Here is a 27,824-nt window from a genome sequence, read left to right as displayed (position 1 = left end):
AGAGGAAGACTGGCAGAAGTTAGCTCAGGGTGAATCTTCCTCAGCAAAAATAAAAAATAGGTATTTTTACCTCAAAAAGTACTTAAGACATTTTAAACTTCATATCAAGATTCTTCAGGGGCTGGCCCCATAGCTGAGTGGTTAAGTCTGCACACTCTCTTTGGCGGCCCAGGGTTTCGCTGGTTTGAATCCTGGGTGTGGACATGGCACCACTCATCAAGCCACACTGAGGCACCATCCCACATGCCACAACTAGAAGGACCCACAACTAAAATATACAACTATGTACTGGGGGGCTTTGGGGAAGAAAAAGAAAAAATAAAATCTTCAAAAAAAAAAAAAAAGATTCTTCAAAATCATGAATCAACTCAAGAGTTTTTAGTTTCTGGGTGTCACTGGAGCCAGAACCAGGAGTCCCTTGGGACTTGACACTGTGCCACTCCACTAACTTTGACTGTGGTTTCATGAGATGATAAGTGAGGACAGTGGAAATTGTATTCATTTATTTATGTGAGATACTAATAAAATAACACTATACAATAGTTTCTTAGCCTTAAATTGGAATATTCAAAAATAAAAATTAGATTTATTTTAAAATACTCCATCAAGTTTTCCCCACTACAGTCATGCACCACGTAACCACCTTTCGGTCAACAACGGACCACATACCTGATGGTGGTCCTGTAGGACTCACCCATGCAGCCTAGATGTGCAGTAGGCTATACACCATCCAGGTTTGTGTTAGTTCACTCTGTGATGCTCACACAACAAAAGTGCCTGACGACACATTTCTCAGAATGTCCCCATCATTAAGTGACACATGACTATAATCTAATCTAATTAAACTGACTGGACTGGTCACAGACTGTGTAAGCAACAGGTGTTCAAATATTTCGTACATAATGATTTGTCCATTTTTCTAAACATTTATTCATTTTGTTACCATAAGTCAGATAAGAATAAACAAGGTTACAAAGGTTTGAATTTATGGAATATTACTGATTGCATCTTCTTAAAATACCAAATCCAGTATAAAATTTAACTTTCCTGAAGGACTGTACATGTTAAAGAGGAGGAAAATATGTATACCACACTGCCCATAGCATGTCGTCAACAGCGGAACACCTTAACTATAAAACAGTAGGTTATTCCCCCCTTACCTTCTCCTGGGCAACAGCCTCAGCGGGTTTGGAAGAGTCCACCACCAGCGGAACAAGAGCAGCAGAGTCCTCACCGGAACTGAAAGACTGCAGTTTCAATTCTTCATCTAAAACCTCACTAGCGGAGTCCTCCTCTTCAGTCGTCAGCGAGGTCTTAAGCGTGTCATCCACTATCTCACCATTCACAGGCTCTAGTTCAGACTCCTACACCATCAGGGGAAAAGAATAAGTCAGGAAACGATGACACTAACTTATTTGTCATGCAAGGTGGGTCCATTCTCAGCCCCTACCTGTCAAGCGCCAGGACTCGAGATAAATGCTACCACATTTAGGGCAGGGTTAAGGAATAGTCTTACTGGGCGAAAGGGGAACTTAGGCAGCCCGGTGAGTAAAAGACAAGAATCCCTAAGTACCCCAAACTCCCCTCTTCCCATGGAGAGAGGACAGGACCAGGACACGAAGTGTGGGTCTGAAACTCAGTGAGGAGCCCCAGCCACTTTCTGGCTCTCCCTTCTTATAGGGCAATCATGGGAGGAACCTTTGCAGTAAAGAGGCAACAGAGAAAGGGTCTCCGTTTGGCACCAGCTCTTTACAGCACACCAGCTGTTCAGCACTTGGGCGCTCTGGGGCCTGCAGGAAGTCACAGCTCACCCTGCCAGGGGCAAGAAGCACTACCAGTCTGTGGGAAACTGAGTTTGCGTACAGCCTCTTTCTGGGATTAGAGAGCCCGCAATCTCTGTTAGCTCACTGTCCAGTCAAGGTGGGTCATTTATGAACAATCCTGCTCCTGACATCATGTTAAAATATGGAAAAGTCATCTGATAACACAAACCCTCCCATTTCTGAAACTCTTCTTCCAATGTTTACCAGGTTACAAGACTTCTTAATAATTAGAGGGCATTTTACTACCATTTTAAAAATTAGGAAACTGATGCACTTAGGCGTTCAGAAATAGATTTGGCTGGATTACATAGGACCCCTGAAATCATGTAAGGAAAGTTTTCCAAAGGGATACTGAAATCAGACACTTAGAAAAATTAATCTAGCCGGATGGTATACAGAACTGACGGCACATAGAAGGTAATTATAATAAAACTCACACAAGGACCAACTAGAGTGGGTGAAATATTCAAAGGAAGAAAATGAGAAGAGAGCAAAAGCTTAAACAGAATTTTGGTGAGTAACTGAAAGTCAGAAGCAACAGAAGAGAAAAACTCAGTCCTTCAAGTTCTAGGTTTGGGAACAGAAGAAAGTAAGAAACAGGAAAAAAGGCTCAATACAGAAGTGATAAGAAGGAACAGAGATTATGCTGAACTTAAGATGATGACAGACATCTGTCTAAATAGGAATTTTCAGAAGGCAAGTGACATTATGGGACTACAGTCTGGATCCATATTTAAAGTCCAGAGTTACTGGTCATCCCCACAGAGGTAACAGTTGAGCCATTAGAGCGTGTTTGTTTTCAAAAGAGAGAGCATGAACCAAAGAGCAGAAAGCCAAGAACTGAGTCTTCTAGAATGTCCACAAATAAAGGGGAAAAAGCAGGAAGCAGAACAGACAAAAAGTAATTAAAACCAAAACCAAAAGGGCAGGCCAGTCGCTGAGTGGTTAAGTTCGCGTGCTCCACTTTGGCGGACCAGGGTTTCGCTGGTTCAGATCCTGGGCACGGATATAGCGCCGCTCATCAGGCCATGCTGAGGCGGCATCCCACATGCCACAACTAGAAAGACCCACAACTAGAACATGCAACTGCGTACCGGGAGGCTTTGGGGAGAAGAAGAATAAGAAAAAGAAAAAAGAAGATCCACAACAGATGTTAGCTCAGGTGCCAAGCTTTAAAAAACAAACGAAACACAGCAAAACTTCAGAGATTGGAAAACCAAGAAATAAAAATAAAGTAGTGTTAGAAAGCCAGGGACTGGAGAATCTCGAGGAAGATGGCAGTGGAATGGGAGTGGAATGGGAGTGCCCTGGTGACCCATGGGAGCATGTGCTCAGTGTACCATGTGACACAGGAAACACACGACATAAAGTGTGTACAGTATAATCTTAAGTTATACTAAGAAATCTTGGGGCTGCCCCATGGCCCAGTGGTTAAGTTCGCACGCTCTGCTTCAGTGGCCCAGGGTTTCGCCGGTTTGAACCCTGGGCACAGACATGGCACTGTTCATCGAGCCATGCTGAGGCGGCGTCCCACATGCCACAACTAGAAGGACCCACAACTAAAATATACAACTATGTACCAGCAGGCTTTGGGAGAAAAAGGACAAATAAAATCTTAAAAAAACAAAAAAAGAAATCTTAAGCAATTTCTTTTCTCTTTAAAAGAGAAAAAAACACAAATATATATTCCCATAAACATCTAGATGCATGTAAGTCCCTTTTTAAAACATGTGCTTTATTTTCCCAATTTTCTATAAGAAAAGAAAAAAATGCCACTTAAAACTACAGTTTCACGAAGTAGATGAAGCAGGAGCTAAACTGGAGTAAGTTAAGAAAATAAAAGCATGACGTAGTTTCATTTGTTCAGGGGCTGGCTAGACTTGGCAAACAGGTAAAAGATTGTTAAAGAAACTTAAGTACATATGAAAGAAGAAATAAGGAATCTGCAGCCAGGAAAAGATTAAAGATATTAAAGAAAAAAAAGAGAAGGATAGGAAATGGACAGAGAAGAAGAAAAAAGAAGACACAGAAAAACACTGGAGGAGGTGCAGAAGGCAGGCCAGACGCAGAGGATACTTAGTCAAAGACGATTTTCCTATTTGGTTTCTAGCGTTAAAAAAAAAAAATGAATTTAGCTATTTTTCCAGGAATCTGTAAATCAATTGTAGTCTTAGATATTTCTTTCTAGACAACTACTTTTATCCTTCTACCCAAAATAAGGGTGCAACTGAGTGCCTACTTCAAGGCATTCTAACCGGTTCTACAAGGCAGACCTCACAGTCACATCCTTCGTGTCACTTAAGTATGTTTAATCCCACAAATTAATTTATATTTTAAATGCACTGAGAGACCTTACTACCTAAACATCCTTTCTTTCATCTTCGCTATAAGTCACCCGTTCACAAACTCGGTTTGAAATATAAAATGATACTTGTAAGTTCATCCTCTCCCCAACTCCACAACCCGATCCTGCATAATACAGACACATGCTTTTTAACATTAAACACAATTTCTGTTAAGGCTCTAAAATACATCATTATATTTTTCTGACAATATATGATCATGACAGTTAAACTTCCGTTTACTTCCACTGTTTCATTTACGAAGTGGCCTCACACCTTTTCACCGTCCTGCTTGTCCGGGGGAGGCTGGGTTTCCGGCACGGGCCGCGCCTCTTTATCGCTACCTTCATCCTCAAACTCGATCGCACTCTGTTCAGGTTCTTCTTCCAGGAATTCCTCTGAGCTCTCTGAGGTGCGTGCCGTGGACTCCAATCTACAAAACAAAAGAAAACCGTTCTTACTTGTCTTATTAAGGATGAATATAAAATTCCAGGGATTTGTTAATAAAGTAAAACTTTAGAGAATCAACTGTGCTTCAGTCAACAACTTCAAATTTTACAGGTTCAAAACCAACCTCTTCATCTTATAAATGTGTTCTCGGTCCTACCTTCCCCAGTTTGGTTAACATCACCATCTTCTCCAGCACGTACTCTCGGCCCCTCTCTCGCTCCATCCACATCTGACTAGGTCTCGCTCTATCAGGATGAACGCATACCCCCTTTACCAGGGACAGTCCAGTCTACACCTTTTGTCGCAGCACTGGCATAATTATCAGTAGTGCCGCTTTCATTCTCCATGGACAATAAATGATATGGCTTCATCCTCTACGGACAACAAATCCAAAATATCTTCCAAACATACCCCTAACTTGCTATTCCCATTTTCATGGCCCTACTTCAAGCCCCAGGTCCCTCTGGACCACTGTGACTTGTTCCCACTCACCCTCCCCCCTGCACATTCTTCAGTAAGGTTTTCAGAGCTGTTTCTAATACACGTACCTGTAGCTGTGACAGCCTGGCTCAGACGGTTCTAGGGTTTAGAGAATAAAGCGCACCCGCTTTCAAAGCCTAGCATAACCAGACCCTTGCATCACTATCTCCCACCGGATGCCACCATTTACCTTACACATCACTCATCCTCACCGACCTTCCTTCCAGCTCTGTGCCTTTGCTCATGTTACTCCTGGAGTCTAGACCTGCAGGGTGCAGTAACAGCAGCCACGGGACACACGTCATCATTTACACTAACTAACATTAAATGAAATTAGAAATTCAGTTCCTCAGTGGCACGAGCCACACCTGAAGTGCTCAACGGGCACAATGGGCAGTGGCTGCCACACCGGGCAGGGCAGACACAGAACATTCCCAGCATCACAGAAGGTTCTTTGGACAGCCCTGGTGTAGAGCAGGGGTCAGCAAACTTCTCCTTTAGGTTTTGCGGGCCATATGGTCTCTAAACAACTCAACTCCACCATTGGAAAGCAAAAGCAGCCATAACAACACACAAACCAATGAGCAGGGATGTGTGACCATAAAACTTTATTTACAAATGTAGGTGGCGGGCCAGATTTGGCCTATGGACTAGAGCTTGTGGACCCTTTGACTAGAAAGTCTTCTCTCCCAGCTCTGCTTGTTGAGTTTCTACTTATCTCTGAAGCCCTGGTCCAAATGCCAAGTCTCTCCATCCCCCAATCAGAATCCATCACACTCTCCTCTGACCCCCAGCATCCGGCACTTCTGTTATGGCGCCATCACAGTCCACCCTGCAGCCCTCCTAACCTGTGTCACAGGGACAGTATGTGTGTTAGAAACCACTAGGCCATCAGTTCTTCAAGGGCAAAGAGGAGTTTCGTTCTTCGTAGTGTCTGAGTAAGCATTCAAGCATTTAGTCTTACTGTTACTGTCCTGATTCCATAATAATTGTGGGATGTCCAATTTAAAATGTACTGTTACATTCCCTTCTAAAAAGGGTATTACATCAAAATGTTGCTCAGTGAGAAAACTCTTATTACTCTTTTCACAAATTACCAGATTTAAATATTTACTTATATTTGCCTGTTCATGAATTTTTCACCAAAATATTTATATTCTTATTCAATTACCAAATTTAAAATTATTTACATGATGAAGTTAGCATAGCTACAGAACCCTCCACCTGAGTAAAATAATTCCACAGCTAACGTGGCAACGCTCTGAACGGCTGACTCAGGAGGAGTCTGTAGGACGGTGAGGACGAAAGTCTAATTTAACATGAAATTTACATTCTCGCTTTCTTCCAGACAGACAGAGGGCACAGTCAGAGCACTTGCTCTGCTACTCGGGCGGCTCTTCACTCCTGGAGCAGCTGTCTGCACCGTTTATGGTTATCGCTACTGTATGTTATAGCCCATAACCCAGTAAAGTGAATCAGTTACAAAGACAAATTGAGGGTTTTTTAAATTGACTAAACCTCAAGCATTACTAAAAACTACAGCTGTTGTCAAATTCAAAGTTGGTGACTCATTTGGGATAATATAATCACTAGAACATTCTCTTGGATTTCACACATGAGAGATTCAATGGTGAGTTTATTCCACTTTCTTACTAGCACTTTCTCCCTACAGGACCATCAAAGTGACCGTCACCACTGGCAGGTGTAATCAATAATCTTGTAGAATTCAAACAAAACTCCTATACCAATGTCATTGCTACACAAACAATATAATCATTGCCTCCAACTTAAGTACTAAATACTAGTAAAATGAAAAGAATAAACCAGGGGCCGGCCTGGTGGCATAGTGGTTAGGTTGGAGCACTCTGCTTCAGGAGCCCAGGGTTCAAGGGTTCAGATCCTAGGCATGGACCTACACACTGCTCATCAAGCAATGCTGTGGCGGCACCCCACATAGAGTGGAGGAAGACTGGCACAGATGTTAGCTCAGGGACAATCTTCCTCAAGTAAAAAGAGGAAAATTGGCAACACATGTTAGCTCCAGGCCAATCTTCTTCACAAAAAAATAAAAACAAAGAATAAACCAAATGATGACAGTAACATAAACAACACTTTACTTGTTTACTGAAGCTGTAGGTGAGGTCTGGGGAGTCTTTTCATCTTCCCCTTGAGAATTACTAAACTCAGAATCCTGAAAACGCTTTCCAATCTTTGGCCGCTTTAGCTGACTACTCCGAGTACGAGTGGAAACAGGTGTTTTATCATGACCTGAGAAAGACAGCAAGTACAATTAATTACGCATTCAAAGGGTCACATGAAAATACACAGCGAGGCAAGAACTATGCTAGTTGACATACGCCCTCACCATCACACTCTCCCTTTCTCTCTCACATCAGGCTAAGAAACAATATCAGTGTCTTTTTCTGAATTATGAAATAACTTTGTCAATATTCCTTCCTCACATTTCCATGTTACCTTGAGCTCTGCAAAGTGTTTCTGCATTTCACTTACATTCTCTCCCAATCATCTTGGGAAACAAAGTAGACATTACCATCTCTGTTCTACAGGAGAGGAAAAGAGAGGCATGGCGGCTTACTCTGTTCACATAGCAACATCGGCAGTAGTGGTGGCATTAGAAGCCAGATTTAGGTTTTAGATAAATTCTAGATTTAGATCTAGAATAAATTCTAAAATTTATAATAAATTCTAGATTTAGATTTCTAAATTTAGGTAGCTTCCAGATCTAAATCTAGATTTTCAGATAAATCTGCAATTACTCCAAGGGACGGATGGACGGACACACACCCCCACACCCTAATTCTCAGTGTCTCAAACGCTTACTGATAGACCAGCTGATTCTTACCTTCAGAAGTGCTTGCAAAGGCATCTTTTAGAGAATCAATCTAAAACAGAAACACAGATTAAAACCAAAAGTTTCACCTCATTTTTTCTCCCAATGGATCTTCATTGTGTCAAAAACAATATTTTAAAACGTTGTCCAAATAGCACTTTTTGTACTCACTATTTACCAACTAAGAAAACTCACTTAAGTAACAAAAGGCTATGTCAAGCCTCAGTTTCTTACGAGCCTGAGGACTCAGCAAGCCGCCTCGTATGTTGCAGTGGTCCACACTGGAGTCTCCCAGCGTTCCGTCCTCAGCTCCCTTCTCGCCCCAGCCCACGTGCCCTCCCTGCCTGACTTATCTACCACCTTTACTTCAACAGCTACTTGCTGATGAATCCGAAAATACCATTTAACCTCCTCAACTTCTTTCCTGATTCCAAAAGCTCTACTTCCAATGAAATATCTCCCCAGTGGATACTTCCTCCAACTTCACGTCCAACCTGTCTCAAACGGAACTCTTCTCTTTTCCCAATATTATTCCCTGTTTTGGTTAATGGCAATAACAATTCAGTCAACCATTCTAGCCAAAAACCTGTGAGGCGGTAACGACTTCTCCCTATCCTCATTCAATCAACCACCAAGCCTGTCAGTTCCACTCTGAACAATCTCTCAAAGCTGCCCCCTCGTCTGACCAATGCTGTAGCTCAGGTCTTTATCTCCTTTAACGTGAACTATTCCAACAGCCTCCTCACTGCACCCTTCGCTCTAACCACATGCCCTGAGACCCAACCGCATGCCCTGAGACCCCCTCGCCCCAATGACAGCAATGCTTCCGAATCACAAATTGTGCCACTCCTTTGCTTTAAAAAACAAGCTTTCCCGTTTTATTGCTGTCTAGAATACAAACTCCCCAACTCTTCAATACCAAATATGTCTTACATACCAAACATGACCCTTTCTTTCACGCCTGCATTTTTTACACGCTATCCTTTGGAATGCCCTAACAACCTTTGTCACAGAGCCCAAAGGCACCCTTCAAAAGTCAGCTCAGTTCCCACCTTACCTACTCCAGTCCTCAGGGAGAGCCAGTCCTACTGTGCTACGCACCTTCAATCACCCGCTATCTGCTCGATTAAGGAACTAGTATCCTGAAGGACATCTGTTTACTTATCTCTTTCCAATAATGGGCCATCTACTTCTCCCGAGCTGATGAAAACCATACCCTTGTATGTCCAGTGCTTGCCACAGTACCTACTTTACTATACAGACTGCTATCCATTCACTCACCACACACTTATCGAAACCTCACAGTATAGCAGCACATAGGCTTCAAGATGGCCTCTTTACAGGACGCAGACAAACAAGGGAGCAACTGCAAGGGCTAAGGTAAAAATCCTGTCTTCCAGAGCCTGCAGTTCAACTGGCTAAGGTTAAGACATAAAGACGAATAAATAAAAGGTACAAAAAGTATCGTGAGAGAAGTACATGTAATGTTTTATGTTCAAAAATAGGAAAACGCAAATAGAAAAACCATCATCTAAAGAATAAATCATGTAGTGATCATTTCACAATGTGTATCAAAACATCAAATTGCACATCTTAAATACATACGATTGTTATGTCAATTACACCTCAATAAAGCTAAAAAAACCCACATCATGTAGTTAAAATAAACAAACAAAACCACTTCCCCATGCGGTTACTGATAGAAAGAAATATGAAATAGTATAACATGAGAAATACTTTCCTTGAACAAATTAAAATATTAAACATGAATAATATGAATTCCCAAAATGAAAGAAATCTCATTTACGCTGCCAACCTCATGACATGGTGCAATTTTAATATAGTTGCACTAAAACGACACATTTAAAACTATTTGGCTCAATATTAAAGTAAATCATTGCTCTCACCACACGAATGGGAAGAGCAGATTTTTCTGCTTTCCCTGGTCTTACGGTATCTGACCAACAGCAAATGAATCGAGTACATCTGAGGAACTGGGAAGGCACTGTCATAGAACTGGGGCTAATCTGAAGTTCCAAATGGAGAAAAAATTAAAACAAAAAATCTAACTCCTTATATATAGTGATATTATTCATATCATCCTTAAAAACGTTCCACAAATTTTCACTCAAATAGTCAATGCTCATGATAATTAAGACAGGAAATAAAAGGCACAAACAATTCCCCAAAGCGCATGTCTCTGAAATGCATGCATGTTTACACAGACATATTCAACACTCACTAAAAACACAATCAGATACCCGTGTACAACTTACAACTGTAATAAATCCCATCCCAACAGAACACTGCATAAAAGGGACTTCTAGAAGCCCATCAATGCACTTGATACTAACTAATATCAGGTAAGTTCTAGAAGAGTACCTGCTCAGTCCTCTGGAGTGTGGTAATGGGACCTGTGCTTCTGCTTTCAGGTTTCCTAGTATTTGCAAAGTGCATTATGATCTACACAGACCTAGCACATACAGCCTCAAACTTCCTACAATAACTTCCTAATCCTTTGACTTACTACTAATTCCACTTCTAGAAATTTACCTGTGCAAGGAAATTATTATATATGCACAGGGACGCTTGCATAAATGTGTTTGCTGCTGGGCCACTTATAAATGTAAAAAAACAAGTATAATATGTTAAGGAAATAAATGATGGTATTTACATATATAGTAGAAGAGTGTGCTGCCATTTAACAATCATGTTTTAAAACAGTAATGCCATGGAGCCAGCCCTGATGGATTAGCGGTAACGTTCAGCACACTCTGCTTCAGCGGCCTGGGTTCAGCTCCCCGTCGTGGAACCACAACACTCATCTGTCAGTAGCCATGCAATGGTGGCAGCTTACATAGAAGAACTAGAAGGACTTAGGGGCAGCCCAGGGTTCACTGGTTCGGATCCCGGGTGCAGACATGGCACCGGTTGGCAAGCCATGCTGTGGTAGGCGTCCCACATATAAAGTAGAGGAAGATGGGCACGGATGTTAGCTCAGGGCCAGTCTTCCTCAGCAAAAGAGGAGGACTGGCAGTGGTTAGCTCAGGGCTAATCTTCCTCAAAAAAAAAAAAAAAAAAAAAAAGAACTAGAAGGACTTACAACTAGAATATCCAACTACGTACTGGGGCTTTGGGAAGCGGGGGGAGAGAAGAAGACGACTGGCAACAGATGTTAGCTCAGAGCAAATCTTTCCCATCAAAAAAAAAGTAATGCCACGGAAAACGCTTATAATATTACTTTAATGGCAAAAAGCAGAAGCAGCATAAAAGAATAAAAACAAAAATAAAATGTATGTAGATACATGTTTTATAGTAAACATTAAGTACATATACAAAAATTAACAGTTGCTATATCTGAAGTAGTGGCATTACAGATTTTTATTTTCTTCTATATTATATGTAGTATTCAAAATTATTTTTCAAAGAAAATTAAGCCCTCAGTAACTAATTAACAGAAGATGCCAAGAAAACTAACACAGTAGCAATTACATAGTTTGTTGAATGACTATAACATTAAAAAAATTAAATATTAGCTGAACCTATTTTCAAGAAACAGAAAAATGGCTATTTCCTACAATAAACATCCGGTGTACCTACCGTTAGCTGCATCTCACTAGGCTGATTGTCTTCAGTTCCTGCTTCATATTCTGGAACAGACGCAAGACCATATTCTCCAGACACAGGTCTTTTAGCTTCATTTTGAGAAACTGCTGTGTGTAGAAGAATTTTAAAAATTGTAACCCAATCAGTACTTGGTTTTAACTGTAACACTGTTTGTAGTGATTTTCACAAAAGCCCTGAAGAGCAGCCTGAACAGAGGGTGCTGAACATCCAGCGTGTGGCTCCCTTCACCACAAGCTTCTACTGAAACCTCGCAGTGACGGTCTTCGCCGTGCATACCTGGCGACTCTGAGGAGAGCGGCGTGAGGCTGGGGACCCCTCTGAGCCCCGGATGCCTGTCTAGGCTGTGTCAGTAATCTGTGTCCATTTCTTACCCACCAACTCCTACTGGACGGTTCTGCTCTGCTGGGCTCTCCTAGGTCCTCTTATTATCAGTGACTCAATGTAAATACCTAACAAAAATTCAAACTTCAGCAAACAGGGCCTGTTCCTAGAGAGGTCACACTGCTGCCCTAGACTGTGAGACACAAGCATCGTCAGGCACCGCTTTTTAAGCTGGACACGTGCTCAACCCGAAAACATTCTCACCTGTAATTTTAAGTGTTTCTCTCTGCAACGCTCTGGTGACTGGCATTCGCTGGTACCAGTGTCCCACACCTTCAACTTCCCAAAGGAGCTCATGGTCTCCTGGATACTTTTCAAAATACTGCTTGCAAGCTGAAAAACACATTTAGAATTTTCTAGGAACCCCAAATATCAATTGTTTGGGAAAACAAAGAAGACGGAAAGTAAGCTGCAGAACTCACTCGATGGGGTTAGCATAACCTTGACACCAGAAACACCACGGTAACTTGAGAAAAGAAAATTACACATCTGTCTCATTTATGAAGAAAAACCCTAAATAACACTCCAAGTTAAAGTCTTAATGTGACCACTCAATAAAAATCCTAATAAAAGACGTGCTTCACCTTTACAGAGACAATTACTAAATATTACTGAGGGACATACAAGAATTGAATAAAAGGACTGTTAGACTCAATAGTGTAAAAACATCAATTCTCACCAAATTATTCTGTAAAGTTCATGCTATTTTAAACAAAATCCCAACAGACTTTTTTTGTATTTTTTTTTAAAGACTGGCACCTGGGCTAACAACTCTTGCCATTCTTCCTTTTTTTTTTTTTTAAAGATTTTATTTTTTCCTTTTTCTCCCCAAAGCCCCCCGGTACATAGTTGTGTATTCTTCATTGTGGGTTCTTCTAGTTGTGGCATGTGGGACGCTGCCTCAGCGTGGTCCGACGAGCAGTGCCATGTGCGCGCCCAGGATTCGAACCGACGAAACACTGGGCCGCCTGCAGCGGAGCGCGCGAACTTAACCACTCGGCCACGGGGCCAGCCCTGCCATTCTTCCTTTTTAAGGATTGGCACCTGGACTAACAACTGTTGCCAATCATTCCTGCCCCCGCCCCCCCCACCCCCCGCCCCGCCCGTATTTCCCAAAGCCCCTCGCCCCCGGTACATAGTTGTATATCTTAGTTGCAGGTCAACTTTTTTTTTTAAGGCACACTGGCCCTGAGCTAGCATCTGTGGCCAATCTTCCTTTGCCCTCCCTTCTCTCCAGAGCCCCAGCACACAGTCGCACAGCCTACTTCTAAGTCCTCCTAGTTCTTCTGTGCAGGACGCTGCCTCAGCACAGCTTGATGAGCACTGTGTAGGTCCATCCTCAGAATCCAAACAGGCGAACCCCGGCCGCCAAGGTGGAGCACACAAACTTAACCACTATACCATCAGGCCAGCCCCCCAGAGTTTATTTTTTAATGGAACTTGACAAAATTTGATCCCAAATTCAAAATGATAAAACAAAGGGTTAAGAAAAAATATTCAGGCTAATTTTGAAGAAAAAAAAATGAGAAGGACTTATCGTAGCAGATATCAAGAATCATCATAAAGCCACTGTAATAAAAACAACCTGGTATTGACATAGGATATGGAAGAGGAGGAGGAAGAGAAGAAGGGATAGGAAGAAGAAAAATTAAAATACCAGAAAAAACCCCACCAGGAAAGAACTACACATACACCAAAACTTGGCAATTGACAAAGGAAGCATTACATCTCAGCAAAGAATGGATAAACTATTAAAATTACACTAGAATTAGGGCAGCCCCATGGCCTAGTGGTTAAGTTCAACATGCTCCAGTTTGGCAACCTGGGGTTCAGTTCCTGGGCGTGGACCTACACCACTCGTCAGTGGCCATGCTGTGGCAGTGACCCATGTACAAAATAGAGGAAGAATGGCACAGGTGTTAGCTCAGGGCAAATCTTCCTCAGCAAAAAAAAATTTTAAAAAAAGATTCTAGAATAAAAATCCATATAGGAAAAAAATGAAGTCAGATCCTAATCTCAGATCAACATCATTCATAAAAATAAATTCTATGGGCTAACCTGGTGACATAGTGGTTAAGTTTGCGTGCTCTGCTTTGGCAGCCCAGGGTTCATGTGTTCAGATCCTGGGTTCAGACCTACACAGCGCTCATCAAGCCATGTTGTGGCAGTATCCCACATACAAAATAGAAGAAGACTGGCACAGATGTTAGCTCAGGGACAATCTTCCTCACAAAAAAATAAAATAAACTTAAAAAAATAAATAAATTCTAGATGAAGTCTAAGACCTATTATGAAAGGCAAAATTTTTAAAAGAAAACATAAGAGAATACCTCTAGGACCCTGGAGTACTGAAGGATTTCTTACAAAAGATGCAAAAATTACAATCCCTAATGAGATATTATGATAACCCTGACCGTTAAGGTTGAAGACTCTCTATCAGGACTATGCAACAGAACTTTCCACACTGATGGAAATGTCCCACATCAGCAATGTCCAATGCAGGAGCCACTAGCCACATGTGGCTACTGAGGACTCAAACTTAAAACTGTATGTAATTAACTTAAACATATCTAATTTATATTAGTGGCTGCTGTATTGGACTACTTGGTTTTATATTTTAAAAATACCATAAAGACACAGATTAGGAGATACTCTGAATAAAACAAAGGATTAGTATTCTGAGCATGTAAAAAAAAATTCCTAAAATTGAATTAGAAAGACAAAATAATTCCAAAGAAAAAATGGCAGAGGCTATGAACAGGAAATTCACACATAATAAAACCTGATGGTCACTAAAAAAGATAAAGATGATAAATCTCACCAGCTGCCAAGGAAATATAAGATGAAATGACAAGACACCATTTCCAAGCCCATCAGATCATAACACGCATAACACCCTCTGCTGTGTGAGGACAATCCTGCAATGGTTAGCAAGGTCGAAGAGACATATTTTATGATCCAATTCTACTTGCAGGTAATATACCCTCATGACTTACACAAAAGCACAAGATGGCATTTGTAATGCTCATTACAGGACTTTTTAAACTGGGGTGGGGGTACAACCTAAGTGCCCATCACTGGGGGATCTATGAATAAATTATTACATGTGCACAATAAATAATATCCAGCAGTGATAACAAATAAACTACAGCTGCATGTATCTTTACAAAGTCAGTAAAAAAGCAAGTTAGTATATGTACACAATTATGTCCCTTACGAAAAGTTCAAAAACACATTAAACAGAACATGCAGCCTCTGTGGACAACAGCGGCAATTCCTCCAGACGTTAAACACGGAATCATCAGAGAACCCAGCAACTTCACCCTCAAGGACACATCCAACGGAACGGAAAGCAGGGCCCCGCACACCAATGTCCACAGCAGCATCACTCACAACAGCCAAAAGGCAGGAACAACAGCGTCCATCAACTGAGGAGCGGATAAACGAGACGCGATACAGTCACACAACGAAAATCTACTCAGCTGTGAAAATAAATGAAATTCTGATGCATGCTACATGGATGGACCTGCAACATCATGCTAAGTGAAGTCAGACAGACAAAAAAGGACAAATACTCTATGATTCCGCTTACACGAATGAAGTACCTAGAAAAGGCAAATTCATCAAGACAGAGAGCAGGAAGGAAGTTACCAGAGAACAGGGCAAAGGGAAAGGGGGAGTTACTGTTTAAAGGGCACAGAGTTTATGTTGAGGACGACGAAAAAGGTTTGGACATAGATAGCGGTGATGGATACACAGCACTGCGAATGTGACTGACGCCACTGAATTGCACATGTACAAATAGTTAAAATGATATATATGTTATGTACGTTTTATCACAAAAAAACTTTAAAATTTTTTGAATAAAAAAAGCACATTAAATAATGCTTTACAGTATTTATGGACATAGCCACAAGTAGGAAACCATGGGCAGGAAGGATTTACACCGACTGCAGGATGCAATCATCTCTGGGAGGAAAAGAGAATGGGATTATGGAGGGGTCCAAAGAGAAGGTCAACCGTATCTACAATGTTCTATTTAGTTCTCTCTAAAAATAAATGAAAACAAATATGGAAAAATCTTCAATTTGTAGGATACTGGCTACACAGACACTAGGATACTATTTTCTCGGGTTTTTTCCTGCATGTTTGAAAATATTTCTCATGTTTCCTGGCTTTAGTCTTCATACCTATTAGGAAGGGAGAAGGTGGAGAAAATCAACACAACAGGCCACAGTGAGCCCTCTGTCTGAATTAAAAGGACCAACGCAGTAGAGCACGCCTTCCGTAATAAGTCTGAGGCCCAAAGGGAAGAGTTTTTAAAAGGTGACTAGAGTTGAAGGTCCTAATTCAGATGCGTCTCGCCAGAGTCACGGGCAGACGAAGAGAGCTCTCACACTTCCACCACTCAGCCAAGTGGTGGAGAAGGTGCGAGCCCACAGGAAGAGCGCCCGTCAGGTGTGCAGCACTGGCCACTGCTCCCCGGGAAGGGGGGAGGCCTCGTCCACTCGCCGCCATTCCACACACAGCACGAGGAAGTCACTCCGGCCACATGACTCTTCTAAAGCCCGCGCTTTATGGTGTGGACGCTACACCTCTCCACAGACATTCCCCAATGCTAAATGTCTCCAAACTCGTGGGACATTCTTTGCTCATAGAACCTTTTCAGCCCCGTATTGAGCACACTCACTCTGCGCAAAGATCTAGACCGCGTGCTGCTACAGAAGCAATGTTCACAGAGTTGATCCACAAGGAACTCAAAAGCCCAAAGTAGTATTAAAGTGAAAACCCGAAGAAACAGAATATAGGGTAGAAAGTGGTTATGCAGCATAAGAGCGTTACAGGCGAAGAACCACAAGACAGAGGAGGAAGGAGAATTTCTGTCGGGCAGAGACCAGGCCAGGCTTTCCGTCCGGGCCCTAACAAACAGGCAGATGCTGGGAAACTCAAGAAAAGTAACCAGGGAGTTAGTACAAACGTAGTGATGTGGCTGGGAACAAAATGAATACATATGTAAACCAATACCCTTCATGTATATAATTAACCACCAGATAGAAGAAATAATGGAAGAAAACACATTTATAATAGCAACAAAAAAGATAAAATTCCTAAATATATTTTTTCCTAAGTTACCAGTATGGAGAAAACCTAAATGCTAACTGAGCTGAACAAAATCATACAGTTATACATATTATACATACAATTATAATACTGTTGGATAGAAAACAAAGACAATGATAATTTTCCATAAGCTAATATGTAAGTTTAAAAGTGACCCCAATACGAGCACAGATCTACACAGCTCATCGAGCCGCACTGTGGAGGCATCCCACATACAAAGTAGAGGAAGACTGGCACAGATGTTAGCTCAGAGCCAATCTTCCTCACCAAAAAACAGTGATCCCAGTAAAATCTAAACAGAAGTTTTTTAAAACCTAGAAAGTAGATTCTGAGGTCCATACAGGAAAAAAAAATAAGCAAAGTCAGAACTATTACACAGAGAAGATGACTAGTCTTCCCAAATATTCGAAAGCTAAAATAAATAAAACTGTGAAGTACTGGAACTTACAAGAAAAGACTAATAGAAATAAATAGGAAGGTGAGAAGTATACACAAATACATATACACACACAAATTTAACGTATGATCCACACTAAGGATTACCAAACTTATTTCTTAAAGAGACAGATAATAAATATTTTACACTTTCAGGCCATATGGTCACTGTCATAACTAAACAACTGACAGTTTAGTGCAAAAGAAGCCAGGGACAATACGTAAATGAATGAGCATGACAGTGTTCCAGTAAAACTTTATTTACAAAGAGAGTCAGCAGGCCAGTAGACCATTGTTTGCTGACCCCGATATAGATGCGAATGCAAATCAGTGCAAAAAAGATAAATCATTCAATACATGGTACCATGGCAAACAGATCTCTCAGGTAAAATAAACTTGGATCTGTACCTCATGGGGTACACCAGGATAAACTCTAAGTGGATAAAAGATTCTCGAGAAGTCATTTATTCCATGTCTCTGGGTACATATGTTATAGTACTATGTAAATCAAATCCCACAGCTGGCTGATCACCTACTGTGGCCTGAGACCAAGCCCATCCATATGTGCCACTCATTATCTATTTGTTTTTCGGCTTTTTGTGGGGTTTTTTGGTGAGGAAGATTGGACCTGAGCTAACACCTATTGCCAATCTTCCTCTTTTTGCTTGATGAAAAGGGGCCCTGAGCTAACACCTATGCCAATCTCCCTCTATTTTGTATGAAGGACACCGCCTCAGGATGGCTTGTAATTCACCTGGTATTCAGGTTACTTATCATTATAATCCTAGAAAACACTCAATATTAAGAGACTGTGCCCACAGTGGACATGTTGGCATTCCTCCCCAAATTCAGTAAAGTAGTAATTAGACATTAAGGGGAAAACCCATTTTCAGGTTATCCAAGGGTATACACGGTTCACTCCCTTCTCATGGATGGGTCTAAAGAGAAACTGTGATTCAAGATGAGCACACAACACTTAGTTCTTGTTTTCTAGATTTGCAATATTAAAAAGTGGGAGGAAACACAACAAAAATGTATTTTCAGTGGAAATAAACATTTGATGTTAGACTAAAATCAATGGTAAATTCTATTTTATAAAAGTTTTCAAATAAATTACTTTGTAGGATTAAATCTTACTTCATTAAGAAAAAAGCAGTTGCATAGGCTTTACACAAATCCAAGTATGAGTCCACTAACAGTTTTTAAACCATGGCCACATGGTATATCCCCACAACGGAATACTAAGCAGCACTGAAAACGAATAAACAGACCTACATGAATTCCCACGGATGAATCTCATCAAGATGAGAGAAAAAGCAAACTGCAGGAGAATTCCTATAGTACGTATCACTTACACAAAGTTTTTCAACATGTAAAACAATACGACATATTGTTGGAGGATATATACGTTATGTATTAAAAGTCTGGAGAAACGCATACGGAAAATAAATGCCAAACTGAGGACAGTGCCAATTTCAGGGAAGGGAGCGAGCCAGCCGGGCAGGAGCCCAGCTGCACTGGCAGAGATCCGTTCTCGTGATGGCTCGTGCTGGATGGTACACGATATTTGTTACCTTATTCTTTATACCTTTTTCTATGTCTGAAACTTCTTTTTAATTATTTCACTGAGGTCACACTAGCTTATAACATTGTGTGATTTCAGATGTGCACTACTATACACCAGTTTCTGTACAGACTGCATCACGCTCACCACCAATAGTCTAGTTTTCATCTGTCACCATATACATGTGCCCCTTTCGTCCTTTCGCCCTCCCTCCGACCCCCTTCACCTCTGGTGACCACCAGTCAGTTCTCCTTGTCTTCCACATGAGTGAAATCACATGCTGTTCACCTTTCTCTGTCTGGCTTATTTCCTTTAGCATAATACCTTCAGGGTTCATCCATGTTGTTGCAAACTACATGACTTTCCCTTTTTTATGAGTAGTACTTCCATTATATATGTATATATATAATATATATATTATATATGTAAAACATTCATATATAATATATATTATTATATATATTTTATATATATATAAATATACATATATTTTATATATATATATATATATATATATATATATAAATAAAATACACCTTCTTTATCCATTCATCTGTTAATGGGTGCTTGAGTTGCTTCCACGTCTTGGCTACTGTGAAGAATGCTGCGATGAACATAGGGGTGCATAATTCTCTTTGAATTGTGGATTTCACATTCTTTGGATAAATACCCAGTAGTGGGATGGCTGGATTGTATGGTACTTCCATTTTTAATTTTTTGAGAAATCTCCATACTGTTTTTCACAGTGGCTGCACCAGTTTGCATTCCCACCAGCAGTGTAGAAGGGTTCCCTTTTCTCCACATCCTCTCCAACATTTGTCATTTTTTGTCTTGTTCATTATAGCCATTCTGACAGGTGTAAGAAGACAATACCTTTCTTTCTCAAACTATTCTGAAAAACTAAAGAAGACAGGATGCTTCCTAACTCATTCTACGAGGCCAACATTACCCTGATATCAAAAGCAGAAAACAACAACACAAAGAAGGAAAATTACAGGCCAACATCACTGATGAACATAGATGTCAATATCCTCAACAAAATACTAGCAAATCAAATATAGCAATACATTAAAAGGATCATACACCATGATCAAGTGGGATTTATTCCAGGGACTCAGGGATGGTTTAACATCTGCAAATCAATCAATGTGATATGCCACATTAACAAAATGAGGAATAAAAATCACATGATCATCTTAACAGATGCAGAAAAAGCATTTGATAAGATCCAACATCCATTTATGATAAAAACTCTCAACAAAATGGGCATAGAAGGAAAGCACCTCAACATAATAAAGGCCATATATGACAAACCCACAGCCAAAATCACACTTAATGGTAAAAAACTGAAAGCCATTCCTCTGAGAACAGGAACAAGATAAGGGTGCCCACTCCTGCCACTCTTATTCAACATAGTACTGGAAGTTTGGGCCACAGCAATTAGGAAAGAAAAAGAAATAAAAGGGATAAACTGGAAAGGAAGAAGTAAAATTCTGTTTGCAGATGACATGACTCTATATAGTAAACCCTGAAGAATTCACCAGAAAACTATTGGAAATAATCAACTACTACAGCAAAGTAGCAGGGTACAAAATCAAATTACAAAAATCAGTTGCATTTTTATACACTAATAACAAACTAGGAGAAAGAGAAGTCAAGAATACAATCCCATTTACAATCGTAACAAAAAAGAATACAATATCTAGGAATAAATTTAACCAAGGAGGTAAAAGACCTATACACTGAAAACTGTAAGACATTCTTGAAAGAAACTGAAGAAGGCATAAAGAAATGGAAAGATATTCCATGCTCATGGATTGGAAGAATACATATAGTTAAAATGTCCATATTACCTAAAGCAATCTACAGAATCAACGACAACCCCAATGATGTTTGTCATGGAAATAGAATAAAGAATCCTAAAATTTATATGGAACAACAAAATACCCAGAATAGCCAAAGCAATCCTGAGAAAAATGAACAATGCTGGAGGTATCACAATTCCTGACTTCAGAATATACTACAAACCTATAACAATCAAAACAGCATGGTACTGGCAGAAAGACACATACATATACCAATGAATTTTATTTACTTATTTATTTTTTGCTGAGGAAGATTCACCCTGAGTTAACATCTGCTGCCAATCTTCCTCTCTCTTTGCTTGAGGAAGATTAGCCCTGAGCTAATATCTGTGCCAATCTTTATTTTGTATGTGGGTCACCACAACAATATGGCTGACAAGTGGCATCAAAATCCGTGAATCCAGGCTGCCAAAGCAGAGCATGCTGAATTTAACCACTACACTACACCACAGGGCCAGCCCCTGAGGTTTTTTTTCACAGACAAATAATTCAACAATCCAAAGAAAACATGGTCAAAGGATCTAAGCAGACATTTCTCCAAAGAAGATACAGAAATGGCCAATAAGTATATGAAAAGATGCTCAACATCAAATGCAAATCAAAACTACGAGATGCCACTTCACACCCAGCCGGATGGCTATAATCAAAGGACAGATAATAACAAGTGCTGACAAGGATATGGAGAAACTGCAGCCCTATACATTGTTCATGGGAATGTAAAATGATGCAGTTGCTTTGGAGAACAGCATGGCAATTCCTCAAAAGATTAAACATAGAGTCACCATATGACCCAGCAATTTCATCCCCACCTGGGTACACATACACAAGAGAAATGTTCACATAAATACCACACAATGTTCACAGCAGTGTTATTCATAACAGTTAAAAAGTGGAAACAACCCAAAAGCCCATCAACTGGTGATAGACAAACAAATTGTGGCCTAACTATACAACAGAATATTACTCAGCCATAAAGAGGAATGAAGCACTGATTCAAGCTACAACATGGACGCGACATTTAGCAAAATCAAAGAAGCTAGACACAAAGGGCTTACAATATAATCACATCATATGATTCCATTTATATGAAATACCCAGAATAAGTAAATCTATAGAGACAGAAAACAGATCAGTGGTTGCCAGGGGACGGAGGAATGGGGGAATGAAGACTGACTATTAATTGACGCAGGGTTTCTTTTGGTGGGTGATGAGAATATTCTGGAATTAGTGGTTATGGTTGTACAGCTGTGAATATACTAAAAACCAGTGAATTGTACACTTTAAGAGGGTGAATTTTATGGTATGTGAATTATATTTCAGTTTTTTAAAAAGAGCTACCACACCCTCAAAAGCCACATATATAAGGGCACATCTGTAAAATTAAGCCTTAGGCAGCCAAAGAATTCAAATTTATTTAATATTGAGATATGCACATTTACAATATTCCACAGACACAAGTCAGAAGCAACACTGAGACAAGCTTAACGTTTTCTAACTCAATCCATTTACCTGTGTACATGAGAGAAGACAGTGGATACCGCAGGCCAAGAGCATCTTCTGTAAAGGAATCAACAAAGTCCTCCAGCATATGAAGCCCAAAATCCTTGCCTCGATATTTCTTTCGTACAAACATTGTATCAAGAACTGGCAGTTGGTAGCTTTGGGTAAGAAATGAGGCACATATGCTTCCTGCAGTCATAAGAACAGAAACCCAACAATTTTTCACATTAAAAGGCTTTATATGTATATACATTTAGAGAACATGAGTTAACAGTCTTTCTAAAAAGGGTTAGTTTTTTGCTACATCAAGAAGACTACTAAAGAAATGTATAAATTTTATAATATAAAATGTTTTCCAGCTGCTATCACACATCATAATGTATACATGTGATAATGAGAAGAGCTATGTATTTTATGTTTGCCAACAATATAATTTAATACAGGACAAATTAACCACAACCATTTTATGAACCATATACTTGAAGATATATCACTGTCTACAGACCTGCACAACGTAAAAACTCATCAACAATTAAAAGTATGTGATGACTTCACAGTCATGCATCACTTAACAATGAGGATACGTTCTGAGAAATGCGTCCTTATGTGATTTCGTCATTGTGCGAACATCACAGAGTGACTTGCACAAACCTAGACGGTACAGCCCACTACACACCTAGGCTACATGGTACCAATCCTATGGGACCACCATCGTACAGGCAGTCTGTTGTTGACCGAAACGTCGTCATGTGGCGCATGACTGTGTAAAGTTTATAGTACATAAATCATCTACTTCCAACCTTAGTACCTGAACACTCATTTCTCTTTTCCCCTAGCAAGTACAGTCTCATTTTTATTTACTTAATCATGGCAAAGAAATGAAGCAGTTCTCCAAAATTTTAAGAACTATGGATTAGGACCAAGTGGAAACATCTGTCTTAGAAACGGCTAAGTCAGCAATCTTTCTGCTGTTAATATACTTTTAAAAACATCTTGCATATTTAAGGTTAAACACGACAAATAATTTGACATAGCATCTAAATATATCTCTCCTTACTACACAGCTGGACTGATTCGTCTCATAAGAACCCTGATTTGGGTTCTGACCCTCCAAATAGATGTGTCAGCTCCTTTAATGTGTCTTAGATAGTTTATAAATTGAGGGTACCATGCTGCAGCATCCCATGTTCTATTAATTTTAGTATTAATTCATAGCTATCAGTCAATTTTCTACTATTTTGTGCCTCAATCTATTAATCTCAGTCAGGTTATTCACATGATTTTGGATAATTCTAATAATGTAGTTCAAGGCAGAAACAAAATTTCAGGTAACAAACATCTCAAAATTGACTCTTTTTTTGGCCCTGAGCTACATCTGTTGCCAGTCTTCCTCTTTTTGCTGAGGAAGACTGTCGCTGAGCTAACATCTGCACCCATCTTCCTCTATTTTGTACGTGGGACACCACCACGGTGTGGCCTGATGAGCAGTGTGTACCTCTGTGCCCAGGATCCAAACCTGCGAACCCCAGGACACCAAAGCAGAGACGCAAACTTAACCACTGCACCACTGGGCCAGCCCCTCAAAACCTGACTTTTACCAATCATATTATTTGATGAGTTGATCAATTTAACAAGACTGTAGTTCAACCAAATCATTTGAATTACTTATGATTAAATTGGAGAATTTCAATAACTTCTTGCAGTAGTCTCCAAGACTATCAACTAATTTAAATTTAGAATAGGTAACACACTGCTATATACTTAGATCTTAACTGCTGACATTCAGTTAGGATATTTCTAAGGGTCAAACGTCTTGTATAGTGACTACAGTTAACAATATTGTATCATACACTTGAAATTTGCTCAGAGGGCAGATCTTAAGTATTATCACCACAAAAAAAGAAGGAAAGAAAACAGTAGCCGTGTGAAGTAATAGGTACGTTAATTAACTTGATTTTGGTGAATATTTCACTACATTAAGTATATCAAATCATCAAGTTATATACTTCAATTATATACTTTTGTCAACTATACTCAATAAAGCTGAAATAACTTTCTTGTATAACAAGTAGCCTCACCAACAAGCTACCGTGATCATTATCAGTTTTTAATGCTTTGATATCGGGGTTTCCTGGGTAACTGCTAGTAGTGATCATGAAATTAAAAGAGACATTACTTTGTAAGTAGCAGCAGTTTACAGGACAAAGGAAAATGAGAAGAGAAAGTGCTCTCCAGTCCTAGTTCTCAATACAAAGTCTGCAGCTCTACGGGCGCTCACTACTGTGCATGCTTCAGGCTCCTTACAAAAGAACACTAATTATATGAAGGAAATTTCCCACAAATTGGGAGTTTTTTTCTGTTTCTACACAAACATCACTTCTAAGACAAAAGGTAAATTTCAGCATCTAATACTGTTAAAATGGTCAATTTATGAAACTAGCAGTGTTTACGAAGTTTGAAGTTCTACTATTTACTTGCCACGTACATGTTCATTTCAAAAAGCATGCTGATCTTTTTGTCTACACGTTAAATACTTGCACTCTGTACAAGGGCTCTGCCCTCATACAAAGGCAACCAAATAACGGGCAGAAAGACTTCCCACGTTACCAGAGGGTCTTCAGACACGTCAGTGGCTGCAGACAACAGCACTATTGCCTAGCAAAGCAAAGCCACGCTCTGCTACCTTAGGTGAAGTTGTCATTAAATTAACTGATATGAGACTAAATTTAGCACTGCACATGATAACTGACTACTCATATTCCTCAAAGTTCCATCTTTAGCCCCCTTCTCCTTCTATATGCTCCTTCTGGGTAATCTCACTGGCTCCCAAGGCTTCTGCCATTTATCCAATTGCTAATGACCACTAATCGTTAATTTCTGTAATGCACGAGACCTACTCCAAGATCAAGAATGGAAGAGCTCATTTAAATGGAAATATAACAAAACCCACACGATCATCTCAAAAGACAAGAAAAAGCATTTGACAAAATCCAACACCTCTCATGATAAAAATACTCAGGGTCCTCAATCTGATAAAGCGATCAAAGAAAAATGCACAGCTAACATCACACTTAGTGGTGAAAGACTGGATGTTTCCCTCTAAGATCAGGAACAAGACAAAAATGTTCCCTCTCACCACTTCTATTCAATATTGTACTGGAGGTTCTAGCCAGGGCAATTAGGCAAGAAAAGGAAATAAAAGGCACTCAGATTAGTAAGAAAAAAGTAAAACTACATTCACCAATGCAACGATTTTGTATATAGAAAATCTTAAGGAATCCACTAAAACATTATTAAGCTGATAAAGAAGTTCAGCAAGGCTGCAGGACAGAAGATCAATATACAAAGATCAACTGTAATTCTATACACCAGCAACGAACAATCTGAAAATGAAATTAAGAAAATTGCTTTTACAATAGCATCAACAAATAATAAAATTCTTAGGAATAAATTTAACAAAAGAAGTGCAAAACTTGCATGCTGAAAACTACAAACATTGTTAAAAGAAACTAAAGAACACTTAAATAAATGGAAAGACATCCCATATTCATGGATCAGGAGACTCAACATTGTAAAGATGTCAATACTTCCCAAATTGACCTACAAATTCAAAGCCCTAGCTGGACTTTTTGCAGAAATTGACAAGGTGATCCTAAAATTCATACAGAAGTGCAAAGGAACACTAACAGCCAAACTAACCTTAACAAAGACCAACACAGTTGGAGGACTCGCACTTCCCATTTTAAAACGTACAAAGCTAAATAAACAAGACAGTGTGGCGTTGACATAAGAACAGATATAAAGATCAATAAAATAGAATTGAGGGTCCACAGAAATGAAACTTCATATTCACGGTCAGTTGATTTTAGACTAGGGTTCCAGGGAAACTCTATGGGGAGCAATTGCAATCCTGGTACCTTGCTAATGAGAACGTAAAATTGTGCAGTCTCTTTGGAAAACAGTTTGGTAGTTCCCCAAAAGGCTAAATTTAGAGCTACCATATGACCTGCAATTCCACTCTTAGGGATATACCCAAGAGAAATGAACACACATCCACATAAAAACTTGTACACAAATCTTCACAGCAGTATTATCCATAACAGCCAAAAAGTAGAAACAACTCAAAAGTCCACCAGATGAGGAAAGACAAAATTGATACATCCATACAAGGGAGTATCATTTGGCCATAAAAAGGGATGAAGTGTTGACACATGCAGCAACATGGATGAACCTTGAAAACAGTATGCTCAGCAAAAGAAGCCAGACACAAAAAACCACTGTGTCTCACTGCACGATTGTGCGGTTCCATTTATACGAAATGTCCAGAATAGGCAAATCCACAGAGACAGAGCAGCAGTTGCCTAGGGCCAGGTGCTGAGGGTGGACAGGGAGTGGAGAGTGACTGCTAATATGTACAGGCTTCCTTTCGGGGATGAAAGGGCTCTAAAATTGCTTATGGCGATAGTTGTACAATTCTCTGAATATACTAAAAAAAAAGTGAACTGTATACTTTACACGGGTCAACTGTATGATATATGAATAATACTGCAATGAAGCTATTAAAAACATAAACAAAACAATAATTTATAGATGTGACTCTGATAAACCATTTATAATCGGATTTTTCACAGACACTCCCCAAACCTGCTCCTCCACCAGTTTATCAATTTTTCCATAAATCTCATTACCATTCACCCAGTTGCTCAGAGCAAAAAGCCAGAAGTCATCCTTGACTCTTGTCCTTCTCAGCACAGTACCATCCGTCAGAAAGCCTGCAGCAAACGTCCTAATTTAACCTTATCTCAAACATGATGACTTCCACTCCATCTCCTTTGTCCCAGCTACCATCGCCTCTCAGCAGGGCTTCTCCGCAGCAGCCTCTTAAACTCACTCAGTCCTGCCATCTCTCCTCCTGGCTTTCCACAGGACAGTTACTTTTTTAAAAGTCAAATCAGATTGTGTTACTGCCATGCTCAAAACCCTTTGATGCATTCCCATCACCCACGGAATAAAATCCAAACTCTTTCCTTGGCCTACACGGCCTTTCTGGCCACGGCCCTGCCTCTCTCCGTCCTGTGTCACTCCCTCCCTCTACTCTGGCCACAGTGACCTTCTCGTCATTTCTGAAACACCCCAAACTTGCTTCTGCCTCAGGGTTTCCGCATTTCAGTTCTTGGCCTGAAAATCTCTTCTCCAGAAACGTCACACATCTCATCATTCCTTCACTTCCTTCAGAAACGCTCCTCCTGCCCATTCTATTTAAAACAGTACCCCCCCACACACACAGACACGCTCTCAATTCTTTTACTTTAGTTTTCTTCATAGCACCTGAGAACATACCGTCTGTCTATTCATCGCCATCTCCTCCTCTAAAATCTAAGTGCC

General features: G+C 40.1%; 1 protein-coding gene across 49 annotated transcripts in view; it reads right to left on the bottom strand.

The window, feature by feature from the left end:
• Positions 1-27,824, bottom strand: part of FAM169A (family with sequence similarity 169 member A) — a 61,736-nt gene that overhangs the window by 4,569 nt on the left and 29,343 nt on the right. For 37 of the 49 annotated variants that reach the window (XM_070571672.1, XM_070571643.1, XM_070571659.1 and 34 more), the window contains 7 exons: positions 22,449-22,628; positions 12,159-12,287; positions 11,547-11,659; positions 7,959-7,998; positions 7,213-7,363; positions 4,442-4,598; positions 1,161-1,364 (listed from right to left, as the gene is read on the bottom strand). In XM_070571672.1, the coding sequence (XP_070427773.1) occupies positions 1,161-1,364; positions 4,442-4,598; positions 7,213-7,363; positions 7,959-7,998; positions 11,547-11,659; positions 12,159-12,287; positions 22,449-22,572 (918 nt within the window). In that variant the 5' untranslated portion in view covers positions 22,573-22,628. The remainder of the gene's footprint in view (positions 1-1,160; positions 1,365-4,441; positions 4,599-7,212; positions 7,364-7,958; positions 7,999-11,546; positions 11,660-12,158; positions 12,288-22,448; positions 22,629-27,824) is intronic. The other 12 variants (XM_070571649.1, XM_070571668.1, XM_070571648.1 and 9 more) reach the window with 1 other exon arrangement.

This window comes from Equus przewalskii, chromosome 13 (assembly GCF_037783145.1).
Source record: "Equus przewalskii isolate Varuska chromosome 13, EquPr2, whole genome shotgun sequence".
NCBI lineage: Eukaryota > Metazoa > Chordata > Mammalia > Perissodactyla > Equidae > Equus > Equus przewalskii.
Note: the sequence above shows the minus strand (reverse complement) of the source record. Positions and strands in the feature narration are given on the sequence as shown.